Raw genomic sequence first — 24533 nt, 5'->3', positions numbered from 1 at the left:
GCCATCATTGTTGTTTGGCGGGCTCGGGCTGGGGATTCGAACCCGCCACCTTAGGTGTATGTGGCTGGTGCCTTAGCCGCTTGAGCCACAGGCGCCGAGCTAATATCTCTGTTTTTTAATTGTTATATTTAGACTATTGATGTTTATGATGATTATTGGTATAGATGGATTAATATCTAGCTATTTTATATTTGTTGTCTTTGTTTTATTACTATTTTATATTTGTTGTCTTTATTTTTTTATTCCTGATTTTCTCTTATACTTTCCCTGACTTTTGTAGTTAATTAAGCATTTTATATAATGCTATATTCTTTTCTTAGCATATTAATTATACTACTTTTAAAACTTCTGTTAGTGGTTGACCTAGAGTTTCTGTGTACATTTACAACTAATCCAAGTTCACTTTTAATTGCTTCTTGGGTAGTGTAATACCTAATATTAACAAAATATTCTTAATTCCTTCCTCTTCTTTTTTGTATCATTGTTGTCATTTATATATAAGCATACATAAACATATGTATGTACGCATATACCAGTATATATGCATATACATAAGAATATAACAATAATATTGTTGCTATTATTTTGAATAAACTATTATTTGTTAACACAATTTAGAATAAGAAAAATAAAAGTTTTATTTTACCTTCACTTATTCCTGTCTCTGATGTTTTCATTCCTTTATGTAGATCTGAATTTGTAACCTTTATTGTTTTATTTCTCTGTAGAACTTCTTTTAACATTTCTTTTTTTTACACCTCAAACTACTTCTTATGTGCAACTACATGATTTCACACAATTTTTGTAAATAATGACATACAATAGATTTCCTTGTATATACATAACTTATACACACTCTATAAAGTAAATGCTCAAAGGTGCTACAACACATCATCCACTCCTACAGTGTTCTCATATCCAGCAGAGTTGATGCACAATAAATAAATACTCAAGTCCAATATTAAAACTCAGGCACTTAATAAAGCTTCCCAAACTATATCAATATATCTAAAGTGTATATATACATATGTATATATTTTAAGAAAGATTTTTCTCACTAACTTCTATAAAAATAAGTTTGATGGTTTGGTCCATCTAACTTCACTGCTATTAGAATGAACTTTTAACTTTCAATCCGTGTTAAGGTTTATTCTGCCTTTCAACATGACACCAACAAAAGAAGCTAGTGAGGTGCTGACATGTGAGGATTAATCCAGTGATTCCCTTCACAGTGCATTCCAGGAGGAGGTACCCATGTCACTGGAATTGGACAATATGGTTTATTCTTCTTTCCCTGATTTGAATAACCAAATGGAACAGGAGGAGGGTAGTGGCTCTGATGGCCATTCTCTCATTTTCTGGGCAATGGATGCCACGTTGGAAGAGGGAGTAATATCACTTCAGAAATCTGGTATGCAGGGCTTGGTGTTGCGGTCACTGAGTTGGGTTTCACTTCCACTTGCTTGTTTCTTCATCTGAGGAAGAAGATCCTGAATGATAATCAGGGGTAGCTTTATCAAGGGCCCTGGTAGCTTTCTTGGAGATCTCATCCTTGTTTTCATCCTCATTTTCAAAGATGGCAACACGAATGCCTTTTCTCTCCATACGGAAGCACACCTCACCTGGGTCTACCTACAGAGTCAGCTGCTTTGGGAAGCCCAGGCCTCCGTATAAGATGAGCTGTTCTGACCAGCTTTCAGGACATCAGGATCAACTCTGAAACTTACTGACATGAATGCATCTGTAAGCCTGTCCTTTTGATGGCTTTTCTGTATACCAGTGATATTTATATTTTTCTTGAAATATTAGAGTCGATTTCTCAGCAAACCTCTTAACGGCCTCTTTTTTAAACTTATCATGTTTTCGAACTAGCCTTGTGAAAAAGAAGACAACAGCAGCAATTTCGTTCTTCATGTTTTCACACCGCTGCGGCTGCTCTGGGACCGCAGATTGAGGGTCCAGACGGTGCCTTGCCCGGGAACCACGGGCCCCGCCTCAGCGGGCCGCGCTCCGCTATTGGGAGCGCCACTAGCCTCGTCCAGCGCATGCGCTTCCCGCGTCGGAGCGGCCGGGCGCGCGGAGAGGACTGGCGGGCGGGCGGCCGAGGTCGCGCCTCTTTTAACACTTCTTGCAAGGCAGTTCAGCTGGCACTCAAGTCCCTCAATTTCTGTTTGTCTGAGAAAGTCTTTGTCCTTCAAAATTACTTTTGAAGGGTAGTTTTGCAGGACATAGAATTATAGGTTCCTTCATTTTTTACTTTTTTTTTTTTAAATTTCACTATCTTCTTTCTGTGTCATTTCTAAGGACAAAGCAATGTAATTCTTATCCTTGTCCCTCTATAAATAGATGTTGTTTTTCCTCTGGCTGCTTTCTTTCTCTCCTTCATTGCTACATTCCTTCTCCCCTTCCCTTCCTTCTTCCTTCCTTTTGTTTCTTCCTTTCCTTTCTTTCTTTATTTTCTTAAATTTTCTCTTAAATTTTCTCTTAAATTTTCTTAATTTTCTCTTAAATTTTCATCCTTTCTTTTTTTTCTTTTCTTTCGTTTTTTGAGACAGAGCCCCATGGTGTCACCTTTGGTAGAGTGCTGTGGCGTCATAACTCGCAGTAACCTCAAACATTTGGGCTCAAGTGATCCTCTGCCTCATCCTCCCCAGAGGCTGGGACTACAGGCACCTACCATAATGCCTGGCTATTTTTAGAGATGGGGGTGAGGGTGTCTCACTCTTGCTCAGGCTAGTCTCTAACTTGTGAGCTCAGGCACTCCACCCACCTTGGCCTCTCAGAGTGGTAGGATTACAACTGTGAGCCACTGTGCTGAGCCCCACTGTTCTTCCTTTCTTTTCCTTGCGGTGGCCTTATCAAAACTGACTGTAACCTCAAAGTGATTCCTGGCCTCAAGTGATCCTCCTGCCTCAGCCTTCTGAGTAGCTGAGACTACAGGCATAAGCTGGCTAATTAAAAAAATTTTTTTGTAAAGACTAGGTCTTACTTTGTTGCCACCCTGGGTTTGAATTCCTGGCCTCAAGAGATCCTCCCACCTTGGCCTCCCAAAGTGCTAGGATTACTGGCATGAGCCATTGTATCCAGCTTCAAGATTTTTTCTTTACTTTTGATTTTATTAAGCTTGAAAATGATATACATTGGTGTAGGTTTTCTTTTGGGCGTTTTATATCTTGTCTGAGCTTATCATATCTGACTATGGTTCTGATACTTGCTCAGTTTCTTCAAATTGTGTTTTCTTCTTGACTTTTAGTATGCTTTCTCATTTTGTTAAAAGGAGGGATGTATGGTAAAAGGGCCTTTATATAATAATGGATCAGGAGGAGAAGCATTCTGTAATCTTGTGATTAAGTCTCAGTCTTTTCAAGTGTATCCTAGGTTTTTGTTATTTTTTTAACTTTCTTTCATGAGACAGGAAGGGCAGAGGGGACTGGAGTTGAATATTTCCATTTCCTGTGTAAGGGTTAGACTCTACAGTGATCTTCAACCGGTGTGCTGTGAGAGGTTCTTAGGTGTGCTGTAAAAAATTTTAAAGACCATTAATTGTTTTCAAAAGCTGTTAAAAGCACCGTAAGTATGTTCTTTTTTTTTTTTTTTCTTAAGATCTTTTTTTTGGATCAAATTAATTTAAGTGCAGAAGTTTAAATACAGGCTCAAGTTTATTGTAAGATAAAAAAGGTTAAAACTATTGCTCTGATAGAACCCTAGCAGGATAGACTCTGGGGAAATAGCTTTTCCTGATATATTTCATAACAGTTCCATTTTTCATATCCACTGCCAGAAACTCCAGGGGATTTTTTTTTTTGAGACAGAGCCTCCAGCTGTTGTCCTGGGTAGAGTGCTGTGGCATCACAGCTCACAGCAACCTCCAACTCCTGGGCTCAAGCGATTCTCCTGCCTCTGCCTCCCTAGTAGCTGGGACTACAGATGCCTGCCACAACGCCCAGCTAGTTTTTGGTTGTAGCCATCATTGTTGTTTGGTGAGCCCGGGCTGGATTCAAACCCGCCAGCTCAGGTATATGTGGCTAGCACCTTCGCTGCTTGAGCCACAGGTGCCAAGCCAGCTCCAGGGGATTTTTACTTTTTCTTCAGCATTTTAGTTGGGACTTGGATAGAGCATCTGAAGATAAAACACACAAATGTGGCTCAGCGCCTGTGGCTCAAGCGGTTAAGGTGCCAGCCACATACACCTGAGCTGGCGAGTTCAAATCCAGCCCTGGCCTGCCAAACAACGATGACGGCAACCAAAAAATAGCTGGGCCTTGCGGTGGGCGCCTGTAGTCCCAGCTACTTGGGAGGCAGAGGCAGGAGAATTGCTTGAGTCCAGGAGTTGGAGGTTGCTGTGAGCTGTGATGCCACAGCACTCTACCCAGGGTAACAGCTTGAGGCTCTGTCTCAAAAAAAAAAAAAGAAAAATACACAAAGTGAGGGCTTCCCCGGGACTGCATCACTCTGGAGTTTTTACCTCTTAGGCTAGTCTACATTGAACCGCTAGTGATTTGAATCATAGTTTAGGTGTTCCTACCTTGGTACTGGTTCCTGTAGAACAGTGTTTTTCAACCTTTTTTTAAAATCTCACTAACACTTTAATCTATAGTTAAATTTCTGCAGCACACTTAAATTATGGTGATTAAAAAATAGTAAAAAAGTTATACATTTACTTTGCTTTGAACTTCTTTCAAAAATAATTAATGGTCTTTAAAAAATTTCATAACACACCTAAGATCCTCTCACAGCACACTGGTTGAAAATCACTGCTATAGAGATTTTTGCTTGTGAATTTCTGTTCTGATAAATTGTGGTTCTATGTATTTGCCTGTCTCTTCAGTTTTAAAAATTATTTTATAAGGCCATTTCAGCTTCAGAAATCTATCTCATTTTGGAGGCTGTGGTTTTCCCTGTGACCTCATTTCATTGATGGATAAAAGAAAAGTTGTTGATTTTTTAGTTTGTTCAGCTTTTTACTTGTGGTTAGGACGGAAGGAAGACTTCTAAGCTCCTAATATGCCAAACTGGAAACTGGAAATCTAAATTTTTACAAATCAATATTTTTCTGCTTAATGTGATACTATGTTGCTACAACCCAACTGTCATACCTTAGTACAGCAGTTCTCAACCTGTGGGTCACGACCCATAGGAACTGTATTAAAGGGCCACAGTATTAGGAAGGTTGAGAACCACTGCCTTAGTACAAGGGAAGGGTTGATCATTCTTGAGTTTGAATTTAGATATGAATGTGTTTAGGTACCAAAAAACCTGTACCTTTTTCCAAAGCTGCTGAACCGAATCTGTTCCATAGTCTGTAATATCATGCCTATCTATGGAGATTAAGGGTTTTTCAATACAGAAGTTCTATCATCTGCTCTGGTGGGAAGCCATTCATTGTAAATAATGACCCATTCGTTTATATAATTACTTTAAGGCAGCATGATATATCCGTAGGGTGCTGATTCATGCATTTCGTTTAGCATGCCTCAATTGATTTAAATCCATAATTTGTTCTATATACCCACCAGAATGGCTAAGACTAGTTGTTGGCTGGGATGTGGAACAGGGAGAACCCTCATACATTGCTGGTGGAAGTGTAAATTGGTATAATTGTATTAGAAAACATTTTCTGATAGTCTTACATAGAAGCAAGTACTGTACTAGATACATATGCAAAAGAAATACGGAAATATGCAAACATGTTTACTCAAGGACTTTTGCAAGAATATTCATAGTAATATTCTTTATGATGTTATTTTCAAAATGGTAAAATAATGATTCTCATACAGCTATATAAATAGGCAGATGTTCTAAGTTTTATTTAACTTGTTAATGAGGGATTTGGGAAGTTATAGCTGGCTCAGAGGAGAAGGCGAAGATCAAATATAGGCAATTAGGAATATTGAAATGACTTTGCTAATAGATGCAAGCCTCATTAATATCCTGTTGGCACTACAGCATACTGTTTGGAATTATCTTTTCTACAAAGTGGAATTCAATTTTATCTCTATCAGATGACATTTATTTGTATTTCTAAGCACAAGAATCTATGGCATTATTATCAGTTTTCTGCAATTTGGAGGATTGTAAAAGACCCCAAAGACAAAGGTGTGGACCCTTATAGAATCAGATAATGCCAAAGGGTCACTATAGAATCCTGGTAATCCAGTTAACAACCTCATACTAATCTTTTTCTCATTATAAAATCTTTCACAATTTCCCTTGAAATCTTAAGAGCCAAAAGCTAGAGGCCAAAAATTCAAAAGACCCCAGAAGCCCATGAATAGTAGAATGGATGAAATTGTATTTTCACATAATGGAAATCTATATAGCAATAGGGATTAAAAAGTACAGTCCTTGGCGGCCCCCGTTGCTCAGTGGGTAGGGCACCGGCCCATACACCAAGCCTGGTGGGTTCGAACCCAGCCTGGGCCAGCTAAAACAATAATGACAACTACAACAGCAACAACAAAAATATCTGGGCATTGTAGCAGGTGCCTGTAGTCTCAGCTACTTGGGAGGCTGAGGCAAGAGAATTGCTTAAGCCCAAGAGTTTGAGGTTGCTGTGAGCTGTGACGCCATGGCACTCCAGCTTGAGATTCTGTCTCAAAAAAACAAAAAACAAAAAACAAAAAAACTACAGTCCCTGCAATAGCATGAATTAATTTCATAAGCATAGTAATGTTTGAAAGAAGTGATTCACAGGAGTGTGTACTTTGTGAGCCCATTAAAATAAAGGTGAACAAACAGAGCTTATATAAGGTGTTACAGTTCAGGATGGTGGTCATGGTCCCTCTGGAGTTGCGTTTATGCCTGGGAAGGGACATAGCAGGAGCTTCTGAGTATCCATTATGTTCTTTCTTGATGTCTGTCAGTACAGAGGTATATTAACACTGGAAACTCATTAAGCTGCATAGATACTTATCAGTTAATGTATTTTTTTTTTTCAGTGTTTCTTATCTTTCAGTAAAGTTTACTAAAACAATCATTTGTGGACCACAAACATCCATTTAACCAGTATCTACAGGGAAGGTAGAGATCTTTATTTACAAAGATTTAGAATAGAACAGAATCTTGTCCTAATTCTGTGGCATTGCCGAGCATTGTTTTTGTTGTCATTAGTATTTGGATTTTCTGTATTGTAGTCTGATAGTCTATGGAAAGTCCTCTGAAGACTAGATGAACTTCATTTGCTTTTAGAGAATTCTAAAAGCCCTCCCTGAACTTTTATAGCCTTTTCTATGTATATGTTATTGTCTTGGCTGTTGTAATTTCCTTTTGCCTCAGATTGAGTTGTAAGATTCTAAAATTGTACTCCCCCTTTCCCTTTTTTTGGTTTGGTATGTCATTTGCATTTTTTCACCATGCGAAAGCTATTTTCTATGGTTGGAAAAGATTTTTTTTTTTACTACAGTGTGAACAAATCATTCTTTGTTCTCCTTATTGTGCCTCCAAACTGGTACGTCCGGTTTATGCCCCAAACAACAAAAGTCTGTCATCAGAAATTAAAATGCCAGTAAGAACAAAGGCAGGGAGCATGAAGAGCTCTTGGAGAGGTTTCCTCCCAGTCGCTCCTCTTCCCAAGTTACCACAGTTGCCAGGAAGTTGGAACCCTGCTTGATTTACTCCTTCCTTGTAGTTCTGCTCTTGTATATATTGTTACTGTTGGTTTAAAAGTGAACTTACAGCTTCATATAATTCTTTTCAGGATCTATGAAATTCTTATCTCTGAGATTCTTTCTCATTTTCAATCAATGAGCCCTTTTTAAGAAGCCTAAGATTCAATTTTGAGAAAATAGTTGAATGTTTTAATATTGAAGGTTTTTTGTTTGTTTTTTTAGACAGGGTCTTGCTTGTCACCCGAGTAGAGTGCAGTGACATCATTGCAGCTCACTGCAACCTCAAACTCCTGAGCTCAAGTGATCCTTGTGGCTCAGCCTACTGAGTAGCTGGGAATACAGGCGTGTACACCACCACACCTGGCTAAATGTTCTATTTTTTGGTGGAGCTGGGTCTTGTAAGCAAGCTCAGACTGATAAAAAATCAGTTTTAATACTCATTAATTTTAAGGCAAAATTATCAGTGGACATACTTTATGATGAGGTAATTCAGAATGGTAGCAAAAACAGTCTTTTAAGGACATATCTATCCTCTGTATGTCCTTTTTAAAATGTACACATCTTGGTACCCTGTGTTAGTGATGTTTCTGTTTGAAATGGTATTCTAATATACGGTTTGCACATACCACTTAGAGAGTGGTCTCCTCTAGGAAGTTGGACATTTGTGACTCACATGTGTAGTTTAGAATTATGTTTCTAGTTTCAGTAGGTTGCACAACCATGATTTTAATATATTCACAACTATCTATAGATGTAACATAATATTTCCTCCTCTCTTTCCTTCCCCTATATTATAATTAAACAAAGATTCTAGGACCTTAACTTAGAGGTAATAAAGAAGGGGCAATGAATGTGGGTGCACATTATAATAGAAAAATCTGTTTTTCTCACTTGTTGCTTTATATACAAAGAGATTTAGAATAGAACATGGTTCTCAACCTTCCTAATGCTGCATTGTATTTTCATTATTAAAAAGGGTCATGACCTACAGATTGAGAACTGCTGGAATAGAAGCTTAGGATAGTAGGCATTTAGGTTTGTTTTGAAAGTTGTTTTGCTGAAAAGCCTGGTGTGTTCAGATTTCAAAATGTTTTTCTGTGTCAAAATAAGCTCTTGCGTATTAAATACAATGATATATCTTTAGCACATGGTGACTATGCTAAGATAGATTTGTTTTATTGTTTATTTTTTAGTATAATTAAGTACAGCAACTCAGTTAAATATGATTATATTTCTTTAACATTAAGGCTTTTAGAGAACCAAAAGCTTAGTGCTAGACCTCTGGCATGTGGAAATAATAAGAGAGCACAGTAGGTTTTGTGTGTTAGAATACTATGATTTGTTACAAGTATAAACCTTACAGGTGAGAAGTATTTTTCAGTTCGACAGTATTTTCATATAACTTAATTTTAAATTTTCTTATTAATTGAAAATGCACGAATATTGGAGAAGGGTATTATATTTCTCAATAATTTATTTTCAAAATGTAAATGACTTGGCAATGGTTTTATTCTACTGGCTACTGTTAAAGTTTCAAATGTTACTTAAATCAAATAGCCAATAAAGCACCTCTCAGACATCTTTTAGCATAAGTTTGCTTAAAGAGATTAAAAAATTAAATTAAAAAGATTGTTATTTTTAGGTTTCAGAGAATGTATGATTACTACTTTGGGTGGGAGATTGAACAAAACAATCTTTTATGGCTTTTTCTTAATTTTTAATTCTGTTCTTTTGTAATTAAATGTAGGCTATAATGGCCTTGATGTTCTTTGGAAAATTAAAGGCCAGGAAGGAATTTTCAGAGTGTGTAAGTTCTTACAGTTTGCTCTACTGAATTTACAGCTTTTGTGTGTTTCACTGGTGATAGGTGGTGCTATTGTTGCACAGTTAGTCCTAGCGTTCCTCCACCCGGTGCATCCCAAGTGTCACAGAAGGATTTGTCACTGCAGCTAACAAATAAATTGTGGTAATTATCATAAGCAAATGAATGTGATGGTTCTTTAGGCATTGCCATCATTTCACATTTGTAAGAAACAAAAATATAGTTTGAAGTTTTTTAATTCGGATAGACCAGAGCTGAAAATCTAAAACAAGTGAGTAATTACTCTAAAAGGCAGCTCTGTAGATTTATAGTTTAATATTATAATATTTATAAGGCTTTTATAATGTATATGTTTTTAATATTTTAAACTGCTTGTTTGGCAGGCCTATTTTTAAAAAATGCCATCAGTACATTTCCTCTATTGACTTTTTGTCTTTATACCTTTAGTACATCTATCGTATGTTGTTGGCTATGTAGAACTGGTTTTATAATGTTTGCCATTTTCTCTGGTATTATATATTCCATCAAACACTAAGCAGTTGTGAAAATGTACTGAGAACTATACAGGGCCAGATAAGTCTGGGGAGCCATTCTTACCTAATTTTAGTTTAATTTGTTCAGTACTTCAGTTAATAGTTGGAAGCAGCTGTTTTCCCACTTGACACATATTAGCATACCTTTTACCCTTTGGATTAGTACAATACTGTGCTCTGTAAGTGAGGAGTAAGTTTGGTATGACTCAAAGTGAATGTATGTTCTTGCAGTGTTTGATCTATGTGTATAATGAAAATAACTTTTAACATTGCTTACATATAACTTTTCTTCACAGAAGATTGAAATGAAAGGTATCCTGGAGGATTTTTTAGCAGCTTTTCCTTCTCATTTTATAATTGCCAGAGGATATAGACTTATTGAGGTTAAATGATTTATTCAAGGTTAACAGATAATTAGTTGCAGAATTGTAACGTACGTAAGTTATTCACATTTCAGTTAAGCGTTCTGTGTGGCATCTATTGCTTTTCTTAATTTACAACATATTTATTAGCAGTGCTACAATATTCAAGTTGAGCTTTTTGGAATAGTATCATAGTTGCTTTGCTCTCAAAGGGAAGGCAGCTGTGCAGAAACTGCAAATTTTTAATCGTTTTAAAAAGTAAGATGAAAATTATAGACTTCTAGGACCTTTTTTTGTTCATGTTAAGTGTGTGCTCTTGTAATTTTCTAAAATTGCTTATGGTAATTTCAGATACGACTTTATTTACGTGTATGACCAACCATAAATGTGTGTGGGTGTATTTGTATATGTGTACATGTATGTATATGTTTTAGCTGAAAAATTATGGTAAAATTTAGGAGATCTTATTTTCCTGTAATAATGTTATGACCTGCATTTTCATTTACTGGATTTTTCTCTGGCTTCTTTTATGCAGATCAGTGGGGAAGCACAGGAACTCTTCTCTGTTCGACATGGCCCAATTCGAGCAGCTAGAATCTTGCCTGTTCCACAGTTTGGTGAGTGTAGCCCTTAAGAAAAAAAAAAACAAATCATTCAGAAAGAGTTTCTCTTTTGTTGGTCTTGGACTACAGACAGCAAGAATGATAACTAAAGCCTGTTTTCCTCTAAGTGTCCATTCCCCTTCCCCTCCTCCCCTCAAGATAAACTCTTAGCTCTGTCAGTTGAGATGGAAATAGGTAATCTTAACCAATTCAATATGGTCATTCACTTTCTGCTGTGGTTTTGATTTATCTCCATCCACTTTGATCTCAGTTTAGCCTCTGCCTTTGCTGGCTCTTTCTTGAAGCCCTTTTCTCTCTTGGTTTTCATGGCATCGTTCTTTCCAGATCCCTTCCTTGCTGACTGTGCTGTCTTTGTTATATTTCTGGCTTAGCTTTCTTCTGTGGGTTTTCCTCAAGTCTCTGTTGTTCTCGTGCCTTTGCCCTTCTTCTCAGTTATACTTACTGCCTTGGAGAGCTTGGTTTTCACTATTATCTCCGTTGCGGATGACTCTGCTCTTTGCGTCTCCAGCTATGTTGAAAGTGGAAATTTCAGCTTTAAACTTTTCATCTTCATTTGAATAGAGAATCTTCTTAATGTTGTGTTTAAATAGTATAGATGTTTTATATCCATCTAACAAATGCACATATGTTTTGTGTTCAATCTGGTATTTAGATGGGTAAATTTTGGGCTCTTTAATTATTTGAGCTTTCTAAAGGCTATATTTTCTCATTAACTTTTCTGTGTTCCCTCAAGAATGTTTTTGCATGGCACTTAAAGACACAATGATATTAATCCTGTTCGGATATCTTAAAATGTGTTTAAGAAGAGGATATTAAAATATTTTAATTCGATTATATTTAAAGGTTACCCTGAAGTGGGAAAATGTTCTTTTAAGTATTGGAGAATAATGAATACTAAAACTTAGGACAGTGTGGTTATGCATAAATAATTTTTGGGGATTAATTTAGTGATTAAATCTGCTTAAATGAAATGGGGAGGCTGAAGGAAACAGGCAATAATATCCTGCAGTCATGTGGAGATTTTCTCCCTTGCTATTCAATTATATGGCATATACAGATTTCAGCTTTTTAGCTGTTTCTCTGTTTCTCCCTCACATGATCACACATGTGCTCTCTTTCTCTCTCTATCCCTCTCTCTTTCTGGTTTTTGTTGCATTTATATTTTGGTGAAGAAGATTCTACTAGGCCATTCTTTTCTAGAAAGTTTTTTGAATAGCCGACTTCTTCTCATTGAATGGTGGGAATCAAGCACTTTATTACTAAAGAACTCTGATATGTCTTTTTCTTTTGTATATAATTCACAGAGTCATATTTTTGTTTTATGTCTGAAGTGCTTTTGTTTATACTTATTAATGTTCAACTTTTCTTAACTTTTGAGGCAGCTATTTTTTGTGAAAGTATCTAATATTGCTCCTATAATTTTATTTAGAAGTTTAGTTCACTTTCCCATTTAAAAACAGATTTTTTTCCTCCTCTATAATAAGCGTATTTAAAAGTGTATTAGATTTAAAACATAGTTTTACATGGGTAATTGTTCTGTTGCAATTTGAACAAATCAGTTGTGTGTAGCTATTATTGTATTTGATTAATTTTTTAGATTCTTTTTTAAAGACTAGTGAGGTATAGTACTGATAAGGGGGGAAGAGGAGAGCAAGGAGTTTAATCTGTAACTGACTGTGAACGATCACTTGCTATAATTCACTGCCTTTGAACCAGCCTTTTAGATTTTTTATTTCCAAAGTTTTATGTGCAACTGATCACATAAGATATAATGGAAAGGCAGTGATGCCCCACTGCTCTCTTTTACCCATTTGCTTTATTCCCTCATGATAGAAGTAGCTTGCTGAAAAAGGATGTGTGGGAAATCTTGTCAGTCTGAAGATGTCTTTATTCTACTTTGACTCTCAATTGATAATTTGGATAGGTAACAAATACTTGTTTATAATAATATCTCAGAATTTTGAAGGCACTGGTTTACTGTTTTGCGGAAGACTCCGAGGCCATTTTGCTACCTTTTCATTGTTTATGCCTTGTTTTTCTTTCTGGGAACTCAGAATTTTGGCTGTTTCTCATGTTCTAAAACTTTGCAGCCTATGTCTGATTCATGTTTTCCTGGCCCCTTTAATTTAGAAAAGTAAGTTTAATAGTTTTAAGAAATTTTCTTAAATTTTTATTGTTGATAACTTCTTCCCTTTAGTTTTCTTTGTTCTCTCTTTCTATGATTTGTATTATTTTCGTGTTAAATCCCCTGTACTGGTTAATTTTTTTTTTTTTTTTGAGACAGTGTTTCACTTTGTTGCCCTCAGTAGAGTGCTGTGGTGTCACAGTTCACCGCAACCTCCAACTCTGGGGCTTAGGCAATTCTTTTGCCTCAGCCTCCTGAGTAGCTGGGACTATAGCTGCCCGCCACAACACCCGGCTATTTTTTGTTGCAGTTGTCAACTGCTGTTTTAGCTGGCCGGGGTCAGGTTTGAACCCACCACCCTCGGTATATGGGGCTGGCGCCCTGCCTACTGAGCCACAGGCGCTGCCCTCTGGTTAAATTTTTTAAAAATCACTTCTGTCCTGTTCTTTTTAGAAGATTGTTCCAGTGTGGCTTACTAAAGCTTCTATCGAATAATTATCTTGTGCTATCATGTTTTTCTAATATTCAACTTCTCATACCTAATACTTTCCTTCTTTCCTCCCTTCTCTTCCCTCACTTCTCCCTCCTTTCCCTCCCTCCAATCCTTCTATCCATCTTTCCTTCCTTCTTGGTATGATTTACATATAAATATTAGTATTTTAATTAGTTATATTCGTTAAATTATATTTACATTTAAATACTAGTAATTTAATTATTATTAGCATGGTTAAACAGAATCCAGTGATATAGAGAAAGAACTATACACCAGGAAGAACTGAGATTTATTCCAGGAACAAAAAGATGGTTAAGGTGGCACCTGTGGCTCAGAGGAGTAGGGCATTGGCAGGTGGCAGGTTCAAACCCAACCCCGGCCAAAAACTGCCCCCCCCCAAAAAGGTAGTTAATATTGGTAAAATAAACGGTGTAATTTATCATATTAGAGTGAAGAAGAAAGCACATATGATCATCTCAGTAGAAGTAGAAAAAATACCTTTTCCAAAATTCAGTAGCCATTTGTGATAAAAAGTTTCAGTGAACTAAGAGTAGAAAGAAACATCATAAATATGTAAAGGTTATCTATTTAAAAATCTACAGTGAACATCATAATCGTTGGTGATAGATTGATTACTTTCTGGCTGAGTTTGGAATGCTTTCTGTCACCACTCAACTTACTGCAGTTCTTAGCCATTACAATAAGTCAAGAAAACTAAACGGCATTAAAAATTAGAAAGATGTAAAATTGTCTTTATTTATCTATAACATGATTACATATGTAGAAAATGCAATGGAATCTATAAACTATTAGAATTAATAAATTTAGCAGAGTTAGTGCATACAAGGTTCATTGGTACCATTTGTGAGCTAATCCCCTCACTGTGTGTTTTTCCAGCACTAACTTTTTTCTGCCATTCTTACCCTGGCCCCCCTACTAGTTGTCACAGCATTCCTCTGCATACTTTATTTCTGCCCTTTCCTTAAATGGTCCGTCTTCTTTTTTTCAGGACTTTGCATTTGCTGTGTCCTCTTCTAGAAAATTCATGTCTTTCTCACCCTTCTTGCTCCTTATTCATAGTCAGTAGTGTGTGATCCCATAGGACTTAATGTTTTTTTTTCGTTGTTGTTGAGACAGAGTTTCATTCCATCACCCTGGGTAGAGTGGTGTGGTGTCATAGTTCACTGCAACATCAAACTCTTGGGCTCAAGTGATCCTCTTGCCTCAGCCTCCTTAGGCAGTTTTAGTCGTCTTCTTTTTTTTTTTTTTTTCTTTTCAGGTTAATGTGAGGATATAAACGACTAGGTTACAATATTTGGATATGTTAAGTAGAGTCCCTCTTGCAGTTGTGTTCCCCATCCAAAAGGTATGCCAATATACTTATGCGGTGTCCATTTATAGTTTTTCTGTTTTCAGAAGAGATGAGTTTCGCTCTTGCTCAGGCTTGTCTCGAACTCCTGAGCTCAAGCAGTCTACCCTCCTTGGCCTTCCTGAGTGCAACGATTACAGGCAGCCCTGCCTGTCCTGGACTTAAGGTTTTTAATTGCTCATTTGCTTCTCGTTGGCTAAATTTGTACACTGTTTTCACAGACATATTTAGTGCCTCATAGAGTACACGATACAAAGTGTTAATAAATATTTGGTGAATGTTACTGGATGGTATAAACTTTTAGAAGTTATGACCTGGAAGAAAAGTGAGTTCCCTTCTGAAGATGTGGAAAGTCTGTCCTCTAACTAAATGTGAGACATTGAAGTAGTTGGACATCCTATTTTTCCACGGAAGAGCATCATTGTATGTAACAGGCATTTACTTATGTTAGTGTTGCTAATTCTTCCCTGCCTTCTTATTTTTTTTTTTTTAAGGCATAGAATCCTATTTTGTCACCTGGGCTAGAGTGCCATGGCCTCAGCTTACCTCACAGCAACCTCAAACTTCTGCAATCCTCCTGCCTTAGCCTTCCTAGTACCTGGGACTACAGGTGCCTGCCACCATACCTGGCTAATTTTTATAGTTTCTTTCTTTCTTTTTTTTTTTTTTTTTGAGACCGAGCCTCAAGCTATTCCCCTGGGTAGAGTGCCATGGCATCACGCTCACAGCAACCTCCAACTCCTGGGCTCAAGCGAGTCTCCTGCCTCAGCCTCCCAAGTAGCTGGGACTACAGGCGCCCGCCACAACACCTGGCCATTTTTTGGTTGCAGCTATCATTGTTGTTTGGCGGGCCCGGGCCGGGGATTCGAACCTGCCACCTTAGGTGTATGTGGCTGGCGCCTTAGCCGCTTGGGCCACTGGCGCCGAGCCAGTTTTTTTCTTTTTTTTTTTTTTTTTGGCCAGGGCCGGGTTTGAACCCACCAGCTCCAGTATATGGGGCTGGCACCCTACTCCTTTGAGCCACAGGTGCCACCCTAATTTTTATATTTTTAGTAGAGACAGGGTCTCGCTCTTGTTCAGGATGGTCTCCAACTTTTGACCTCAAGTAATTCTCTTGCATCCACCTCCCAGAGTGCTGGGATTACAAGTGTGAGCCAACGCCCTGGACCTTCCCTGGCTCTTTATGGCTATAATCAATAATTGATCACTTTCATACCAGGTGTGGCATAATGCCTGTCATCTCAGCTATTAGCAAGGTTGAGGTGGGAGGATTGCTTAATGCCAGCCTGGCTAATGTAGGAAGACTCAATCATTAAAAAAATAAAAAGGAAGATAGAAACAAAATTCATTACTTTCTTAAGTAATGTACATCTGCTTTATAATTTTTTAATACGATATTACAGAAAGCTGTAATACTTTATATTATATCAGATATAAACTGTTATTAATAATCTTTCTATTCTGTCCTCCTGAAGCATAGTTCCAACTAAAATAAATTCTTCTTATTCTGTAGTATAAGTAGCCATTTTGGTTTTTAACACTTTACTTGTGTAATAAAATTTATCGATATGTATATTTAAATATACAAGTAAAAACTTTTATATAATTATAGACTTTATGCTCATAAATATTATTTCTGAAGAATAGGATCAGGGGAAATCCTCACTTTCTTTAATATGTTTTTAATTTCTTAAAATAAGGATCATGTAAGAAGGGCTGAGGCAGGAAGATCACTTGAGCTCAGGAGCTTGAGGTTGCAGTGAGCTGTGATGAGGCCACTGCAGTCTAGCCAGAGTGACAGAGCAAGGTTGTGTCTTAAAAAAGGAAAAAGAAAGAAAAAACTAAGGACCATGTAATTCTAACCATTGGAAATATTTGTTATAAAAATTCAAGTAATACTGAAATATAGAAAGTGGAAATTCACATAATCCTGTGTTAGCAATAATAAGCCTGATTATTTCTTTCCTTTCTTTTTGTCCTCCCTCAGATATTGAGTATGTTCTGTATGGCCTATAATAACAACAGTTTATGGTATATATTTCTAGATTTTTCTCACTAAAATATTCATACTATTATATTATATGAATTATTATATTATTATATTATTTATATTGTATATTATGTCCTAGGCCTGATTCAAATTCTTGACATATATTATGTGTTTTTGCCAGTGGAGTGTGTCGTATGTATAGATTTTTCCATAGAAGCTTATGTTGTGACCATTGTTTCATTTCAAAATTTATGAAATGGGACTTAATTAAATTGAAAGCTTCTGTACAGCTAAGAAACAACCACCAAAGCAAATAGACAACTTTCAGAATGGGAAAATATATTTGTATATTTTCCTGTATTATGTATTTTCTATATTATGAATCAGACGAAAGCTTGATAACTAGGATCTATAGAGAACTCAAATTAATCAACAAAAAAAGATGCAACAATCTCATATATCAGTGGGCAAGAGACATGAATAGAAACTTCTCTAAGGAAGGGTAGGCGCATGGCTAACAAACATACGAAAAAATGCTCATCGTCCCTAATCATCGGAAAAATGCAAATCAAAACTACCTTGAGATGTCACCTGATCCCAGTGACATAATGGCCCACATCACAAAGTCTCAAAGCTGCAGATGCTGGCATGGATGTGGAGAGAAGGGAACACGTTTACACTGCTGCTGGGACTGCAAACCAAAATAACCTTTTTGGAGGGAAGCATGGAGAATCCTCAAAGAACTCAAATTAGACCTCCCATTTGATCCTGCAGTCCCATTGCTGAGATCCAGATAGGCAAAGATTGAAAAGATTCATAATAGCCAGTATAGAACAGAATATGGAGGAAAGGAATTCTCATTTATAGCTGTTGATATACCATCTCTAAGGGGCAGTTTTAAAACAGGTATCCATCTACCTAGAAGAAAAAACATTATTTTATTATAAGGACATTTGCACTAGACTGTTTATCACAGCTCAATTTATAATTGCCAAAATGTGGAAACAACCTAAATGTCCACCAATCTTGGAATGGATTAACAAGCTGTGGTGTATGTATACCGTGATATACTATTCAGCCATTAAAAAAGATGGAGACTTTATATTTTTCTTATTAACCTGGATGGAGGTGGAATACATTCTTCTTAGTAAAGCATTGCAAGAATGGAGAAGCAAGAATCTAGTGCACTCAATTCTAATATGAAGGCAGTAGATGAGCTAATACAAAGCGTGGGGTAGGGGAATGAGGTAGTGGAGGGAGGGAAGGAAGGAGTGTGATGGGGGACATGGTGTATGGCACACCTCCTGGGGGCAGAACACAAGTATGAGAGGGATCATTGCTAAAAATTATGTAACAGTGTATTGTATGGGCATTTATATTGTTTTGAACCTTTTCTCTGTCACTTGTTCAAAAAATAGGTAAGGAATTTGTTTTAGGATAACTCCCAGATGGAGAATTGCTCAGTCAAAGAATCCATTTAAAATTTGGATACCTGTTTTGAAACTGCCCCTTTGAGATGGCGTATCAACAGCTCTAGATGAGAATTCCTTTCTTCCATATTCTGTCCTATACTGGCTATCATGAATTTTTCAATCTTTGCCTATCTGGATGTCAGAAATCCTATTCATATTTAGTTTTTTGATCTTTGATCACTAGGGAGTGCAGAAAATCCTCATATTTCTGCTATTTATTATATTAATATATTTGTTTGTGTTCTTCACTTCTTATTGATTTGAGTTCATTGTTAAGTTATTTACTCTTTAGTTTCATGGTGAAGAAATCCCTCATTGTAGCACCATATCTTATTTTATTTATTTATTTTTTTGAGACAGTGTCACTATGTCACTCTCGGTAGAGTGCTATGGTGTCACAGCTCACAGCAATCTCAAACTCTTGGGCTTAAGCAGTTCTCTTGCCTTAGCCTCCCAAGTAGCTAGGACCATAGGCATCCAGCACAATGCCTGCTTTTTTTTTGTTGTTGTTTGTTTAGCAGGCCGGGGCTGTGTTCGAACCCACCAGCCCCGGTGCATGTGGCCAGTACCATAACCACTGAGCTTTGGACACTGAGCCCGTATCTAATTTTAAATCATTACTTTCTTGAAAGTTTAATTAAAAAATTTTTCCATTTCATTATCTTTTTTCTCTTACATTTTCCTTATTGTTCATAGTAAAGAAGTGGTCCTTTCCTTGCCAGTCTCTGATTTTCATTGATCTTGGAGGAAATTTCTCTTTTATCATGGACTTTCCCCTACTGTGTTAGCACTTTGGAATTACAGAAACTGTGATTTCTGGTCTTTGTATTTTCTTGTACAACATGTGACATATGAAGGGTACCCCAAAATAAATTTATTCAGTATTTCCTGGAAGATAGTCTAGAACTTTACTTTTATAAAGTGTTATTTGTCAATTATTAGTAACCTAAGGATGCTGTCCTTTTACACTAACACACTCTTTGGAGATACAGTTCCCTGAGGTGCCTGTGGGGCACATTAATGGTACTCATCTCAAAACCCTGGGTAGCAACTTATTTTGTTTCTTGTAGATTATGTCAGTGTTAGTTACTGCTTGCAAGATACTATTATTTTTGGTTCTGCTATACAAAGACTTCACAACTGCACACCTCAAAAAAATTAACACTTTCTACGTATTGTGTTTAGTATTTTTCCTGAAGGACAGCTACCTATTTTATTTTTTTTCAGACAGGTTAAATGTAGTTTTTGTTTACTATCATGGTCAAAAAAGAAGTAATTGATTTTTTTCAGCTATATGAAGTCAGAATTTATGATTAAGTTCTCCAGAAGGGTTTGCTGTAATTTTTTGGGTATGCAATTTTAACTGTATTTAAATGAATAAATCTTATCACACACACACACACACAGAATCTGTTTGGCCAGAACCTTATAAACCTCCCAAAGTAGGCCAACTGACATTTGCTTACAGTCATCCCCAGTATGCTGCACAGAGGAGGAAGCAGGCTTATTGACATTTTAAATGGCTAAACTGTGAGATTCAGGGCTTCTCTAATGTCTTCTGCTCTAATTGCTTCTCAGTTTGCCTTGTGTGTTGTGTATTTTTTCATAGCACCTATTCTTTACCATTGGTGTCTCACTGCTTGTGATCATTTAGGGTTTTACAATATTTTGCCAAGCCTATCACGTAGGTAAATTGTAACTTGGGAACATATGTTCTGTTCATATTAAATTTCCTTACTGTTTTTGGTAAGAGAACAGTATTTCTAGGGGGAGGATGTCTGCTTTAAAGGTGCTCCTTTTTTAGTTGGTGATGTCATGGCGTTGGAATTGCTAAGTTATTCTAAAAGTATTCTTACTTTGCACCTATCCGAACCCTGTAATTAGGGCCTTTTTCGATGAGGGTTATAGAGAGAGGAAGTGTTCTGAACAGAAAAGAAGAAATTAATGTATACATTAATTACATACTGCTTGATGAAATTTTCCTGATAATCTCATTTTAGGTTGATTATACATTATCACCGCTTTACCACTATTCTGCAAAGTAAGTGCTATTATCATTTCCAGGTGAGGAAACTTAAAACTCAGAGAGATTAAATGACTGGCATAAAGTCACACAGTTGTTAAGTGGTAAAGCTGAAATTTGTATTTTAAAGCTTACCTCACTTAGTCCTCACAGTCTCTCAGTATGTGATTTTTTTTTATTATTATAGGGAAACACATTTTTCGAAACCTAGGTGTTCTAGGCCACTTCTTTTAACTGCAGAAATCACACATTTGTATATTCATTGAAATATGTAAAAAGTTGCTTTGTTTCTATTTTTCCCCCATTTTTAAGGTCTAAAATACCTTTAGTTTCTTTATTATATTTGGAGACTTGGTTCTTTAGTCTAAGGATGAAGCACAATGAAAATAGTCAGCATAGGGACCAATATATAGAAAAGCCATTGTTCTACATTGCAGCGTTTAAATTTTAAGCTGTTGCCTGGGTACAGTGGCTCACACCCATAATCCTGGCACTCTGGGAGGCTGAGGCAGGTGGATTGCTTGAGCTCATGGGTTGGACACCAGCGTGACCAAGAGTGTGAACCTGTTTCTATTAAAAATAGAAAAAATATAGCTGGGTATGGTGTCATGTGCCTGTAATTTCAGCTACTCAGGAGGCTGAGGCAAGAGGATTACTTGAACCCAGGAGTTTGAGGTTGCTGTGAGCTATGATGATGCCTGGGAACTCTACATGGGGTGAGATTCTGTCTCAAAAAAAAAAAAAATTGGCATGATGCCTGTGGCTCAAGCAGCTAAGGGTCCAGACACACACACCTGAGCTGGCGGGTTCGAATCCATCCCGGGCCTGCCAAACAACAATGACGGCTTCAACCAGAAAAAAAAAAAAAAATAGCCAGGCCTATCGCAGGTGCCTGTGATCCTAGCTATTTGGGGGGGCGGAGGCAGGAGAATCACTTGAGTCCAGGAATTGTCCAGTTTCTGAGTTGTGATGCCCCTGCACTCTACCCAGGGCAACAGCTTGAGGCTCTGTCTCCAACAAAAAAAAAAAAAAAAAAAATTAAGCTGTGGGTGTGTGTCACAAAGACAGCAATAGCCTATTTAGATTTCTTTCACCTTAGATCAGATCATGCATTTAAAATTAATATTGGTTCCCTTTAACACAACTTGGAATATACTATTAAAGGTAGATCAAAAGGGTTAGTGACTGATATCTCAAATCAGGTTTTTAAAAAAGATAATAAAATAGGTAAGTTCTGTGAGAGTTTATTGTGATTCTGACCCAGATATGAAATGGGTCTTACAGTTTATTTGAGCAAATACCAAGGAGCATGACTTGGGCGTCGTATTGTAAAAATATGTCTAGTTTTGTAAGAAACGGCATACTGTTTTCCAACATGGCTATACCATTTTGCATTTCCATCAGCAACGAACAGAAGTTCTGTAGTGTGTCAAGGATACACCCTACAGAACTGTTGTGTTGCCAGCATGCTAGAACTTGGCCATTCTTAAACTGTGTAATTGTATTATTTAGATTTGAAATTCCCTAGTGATACATGGCATGGACCATCTTTAAGAAGGTATGGTTATTTGCCATGTGTGTATCTCCTTTAGGAGCTGACTGTTCAGTTCTTTTTTTCATTTTTTAATCAGGCTGTTCTTTTATTGTTGAGTTTTAGGAGTTCCTTGTCTATTTTGGCTATTGTACAAATATTTTCTCCCACCTGTAGCTTGTCATCTAATTTTCTCTGCAGTGCCTTTCTTTTTCTTTCGTTTTTCTTTATGAGACAGGGTCTTACTCTGTTGCCCAGGATGGAGTGCAGTGATATTGTCGTAGCTCACTGCAACCTCACATTTCTGGGCTTAAGCAATCAGACGTCCAAGCACCTAGAACTACAGATGTGTACCCCCACACCTACCTATCGCTGTGTCTTTTGCAAATGTTTTTTCTTTCTCTCATCTACATAGATCATAGCTTACTTGCAGTTGTTTTTCAGTGCTCTGATGCTCTCTGTTCATGTTTTTAGTCTCTTCCTCACTCTATTTCTGATAGTTTCTATTGGTACCTCTTCGTGTTTCCTATTTTTTTCTTCTGCATTATCTAATGTTGTTAACTGGTCTAGTTTAACTTTCATCTTGGACACTGCATTTTTCATTTATAGCATGGGTGTGTGTATGTGGGGAGTACATGTTCACAGAAATTTTAATGATACCTAATCTGATTCTACGAGTTGTTTTTTTCATTATCATAAGTTGTATTTTCCTTCTGTTTTACATACGTTGACATTTCTGTTTGGATGCCACATACTGTAGATTTTATGTTCCTCAGGGCTATTTTGTGTTTGTTTAAATATTTTGGGACTTTGTCTTGGGTCACAATTAAATTACTTGGTAATAATTTGATTTTTTTAGTACCTTTTAAATACTTTATTAGATAATATAATCTCGAGTAGCCATTCACCTAGGGCAGGGATCTGCAAACATTTTCTTAAAAGGGTTAAATAGTAGTATTTTACTAGTTTTTTAGTAAACCCTAGTAAGAAAAATAAAAAAAAAAGAAAAAGAAGATTAGTATTTTAGTCTTGTGGGCCATGCAGTGTCTGTCCCAACTATTCTACTATTCTTCTCTGCAATTTTGAGTAAAAGCAACCATTGATGGGAATTAAATGAATAAGTAGTAAGTTGGAGCTTTAATAGGACTCACATTAATTTTTTCCTCTTGTTTCAAGGATCAGTTGTCTTGGGCTGCCTGTTGTTAAATGGCTGAAAACTGTTTTATTTCGTGTAGTTTATGTTTCTTAAGTTTTCTTGCAGGAGGGTAAATCTGATACCCATTAGTACAGTATAGCTAGATATAGGGGTCCAGTATTTTGCTTTTAATTCTATGTTTTGGGTACTTTTCCTTAAGATGGCTTAAGTAAGTGGCCATACAGTAAGAGGTTTTGGGAAATAAAAGAAATAAATTTGGAATTGGATTTTATTTGTAAAACATCTTAAACAATTTAATGTATCTTTGGAGAAGTTAAATCTTGAACTCTTTAAAAGATGCAAGTATTATAGAAACAAGTTGGAGGTATCATAGCATTAACTGTATTTTCTTCTCTCTGGTGCTTGATGTAGTAGCAAAAGAAAATGATAAAAACACCAAGGGATTCTTTTATTTCTTTTGATCTCATGAATAGGTAAAGGAGTCTCAAACTTTCCTTCCCCTATTAACTATCATCAAGGGACTACTATGATTCTTGCCTTTCAGAGACTGGCATCCTTTTTGTTCCCTTTTCCCATGATACTTTTACTCTTAAGAACAAGAAGTGCAGGCCTCTGTTGTTAACGTTTGAACTATCTTTCTTGGCACTTACTGTTTAACCTAGTTTTTTTGAATTTTTTTCCTCTTGTTGATGTTACTGTACTGTGTGGGTTTTATGTGTAAATGGATTTACTTTGGGAATATTTTAGAATTTCTATTTATGTTTTCATTTATAGAACGTGGAAATAATCTACCCTGCAGCCATATGAATTTGTATAGCTTCATAGTTAGCAATCATAGGCAGACACACGAACTAATAAAAACCCTTAATTTTAAAGTATGGACAACAAAAATGGCGTGTGTGTATGTGTGTGTGTGTGCGCGCGTGTGCGCAAAGGAATGGTTAACAAAGTTTAGGGTAGTGACTATCTGGTAGCAGGTGACAGCATTTAGGACATACAAGTCTGTATAAGTAAATAAAAATTATTGGCAGTGTTTTACTTTCATGAATAGTAGGTTGGTAGGTGTTCGTTATTAAAATATATACAAGGGGTTTGTGCATTCACTGTTGACAGAAATGAACTAAGGATTACTGAGGCTTTATACTCACTGCTCCAGGGGGAAAGGAGGAAGATGCAAACAAGGGAAATAGAATATGTCGGTCTGTATTGGATTGGAAATAGAAAATCAGAAATGTCTATTAGAGATTTAAACAAAGTTTAGAGTGAAGAATTTAAAGAGAGATTTATTTCTCTCTGTATAGATTTATGTTCCTTAATTTGCTAATATTTTAAATTTAACAGCATTAACTTGGCTTTGGACTTTTAAAGTACTGGTGTGGGTGGGCGTGTGTATATTTTTCCTTTCTTTTTTTTTTTTTTTTTTTTTT

General features: G+C 36.7%; 1 protein-coding gene and 1 pseudogene across 1 annotated transcript in view; one reads left to right on the top strand and one right to left on the bottom strand.

Moving 5' to 3' along the window:
* The window catches only part of BCAS3 (BCAS3, microtubule associated cell migration factor), a 611572-nt gene that overhangs the window by 62981 nt on the left and 524058 nt on the right, over positions 1 to 24533 (top strand). The window contains exon 5 of the mRNA XM_023516602.1: positions 10860 to 10941. Coding sequence (XP_023372370.1) covers positions 10860 to 10941 — 82 coding nt within the window. The remainder of the gene's footprint in view (positions 1 to 10859; positions 10942 to 24533) is intronic.
* On the bottom strand, positions 1184 to 1914 carry LOC100947264 (annotated as a pseudogene).

This window comes from Otolemur garnettii, unplaced genomic scaffold, assembly GCF_000181295.1.
Source record: "Otolemur garnettii isolate 467f Iridium unplaced genomic scaffold, OtoGar3 scaffold00094, whole genome shotgun sequence".
NCBI lineage: Eukaryota > Metazoa > Chordata > Mammalia > Primates > Galagidae > Otolemur > Otolemur garnettii.
Note: the sequence above shows the minus strand (reverse complement) of the source record. Positions and strands in the feature narration are given on the sequence as shown.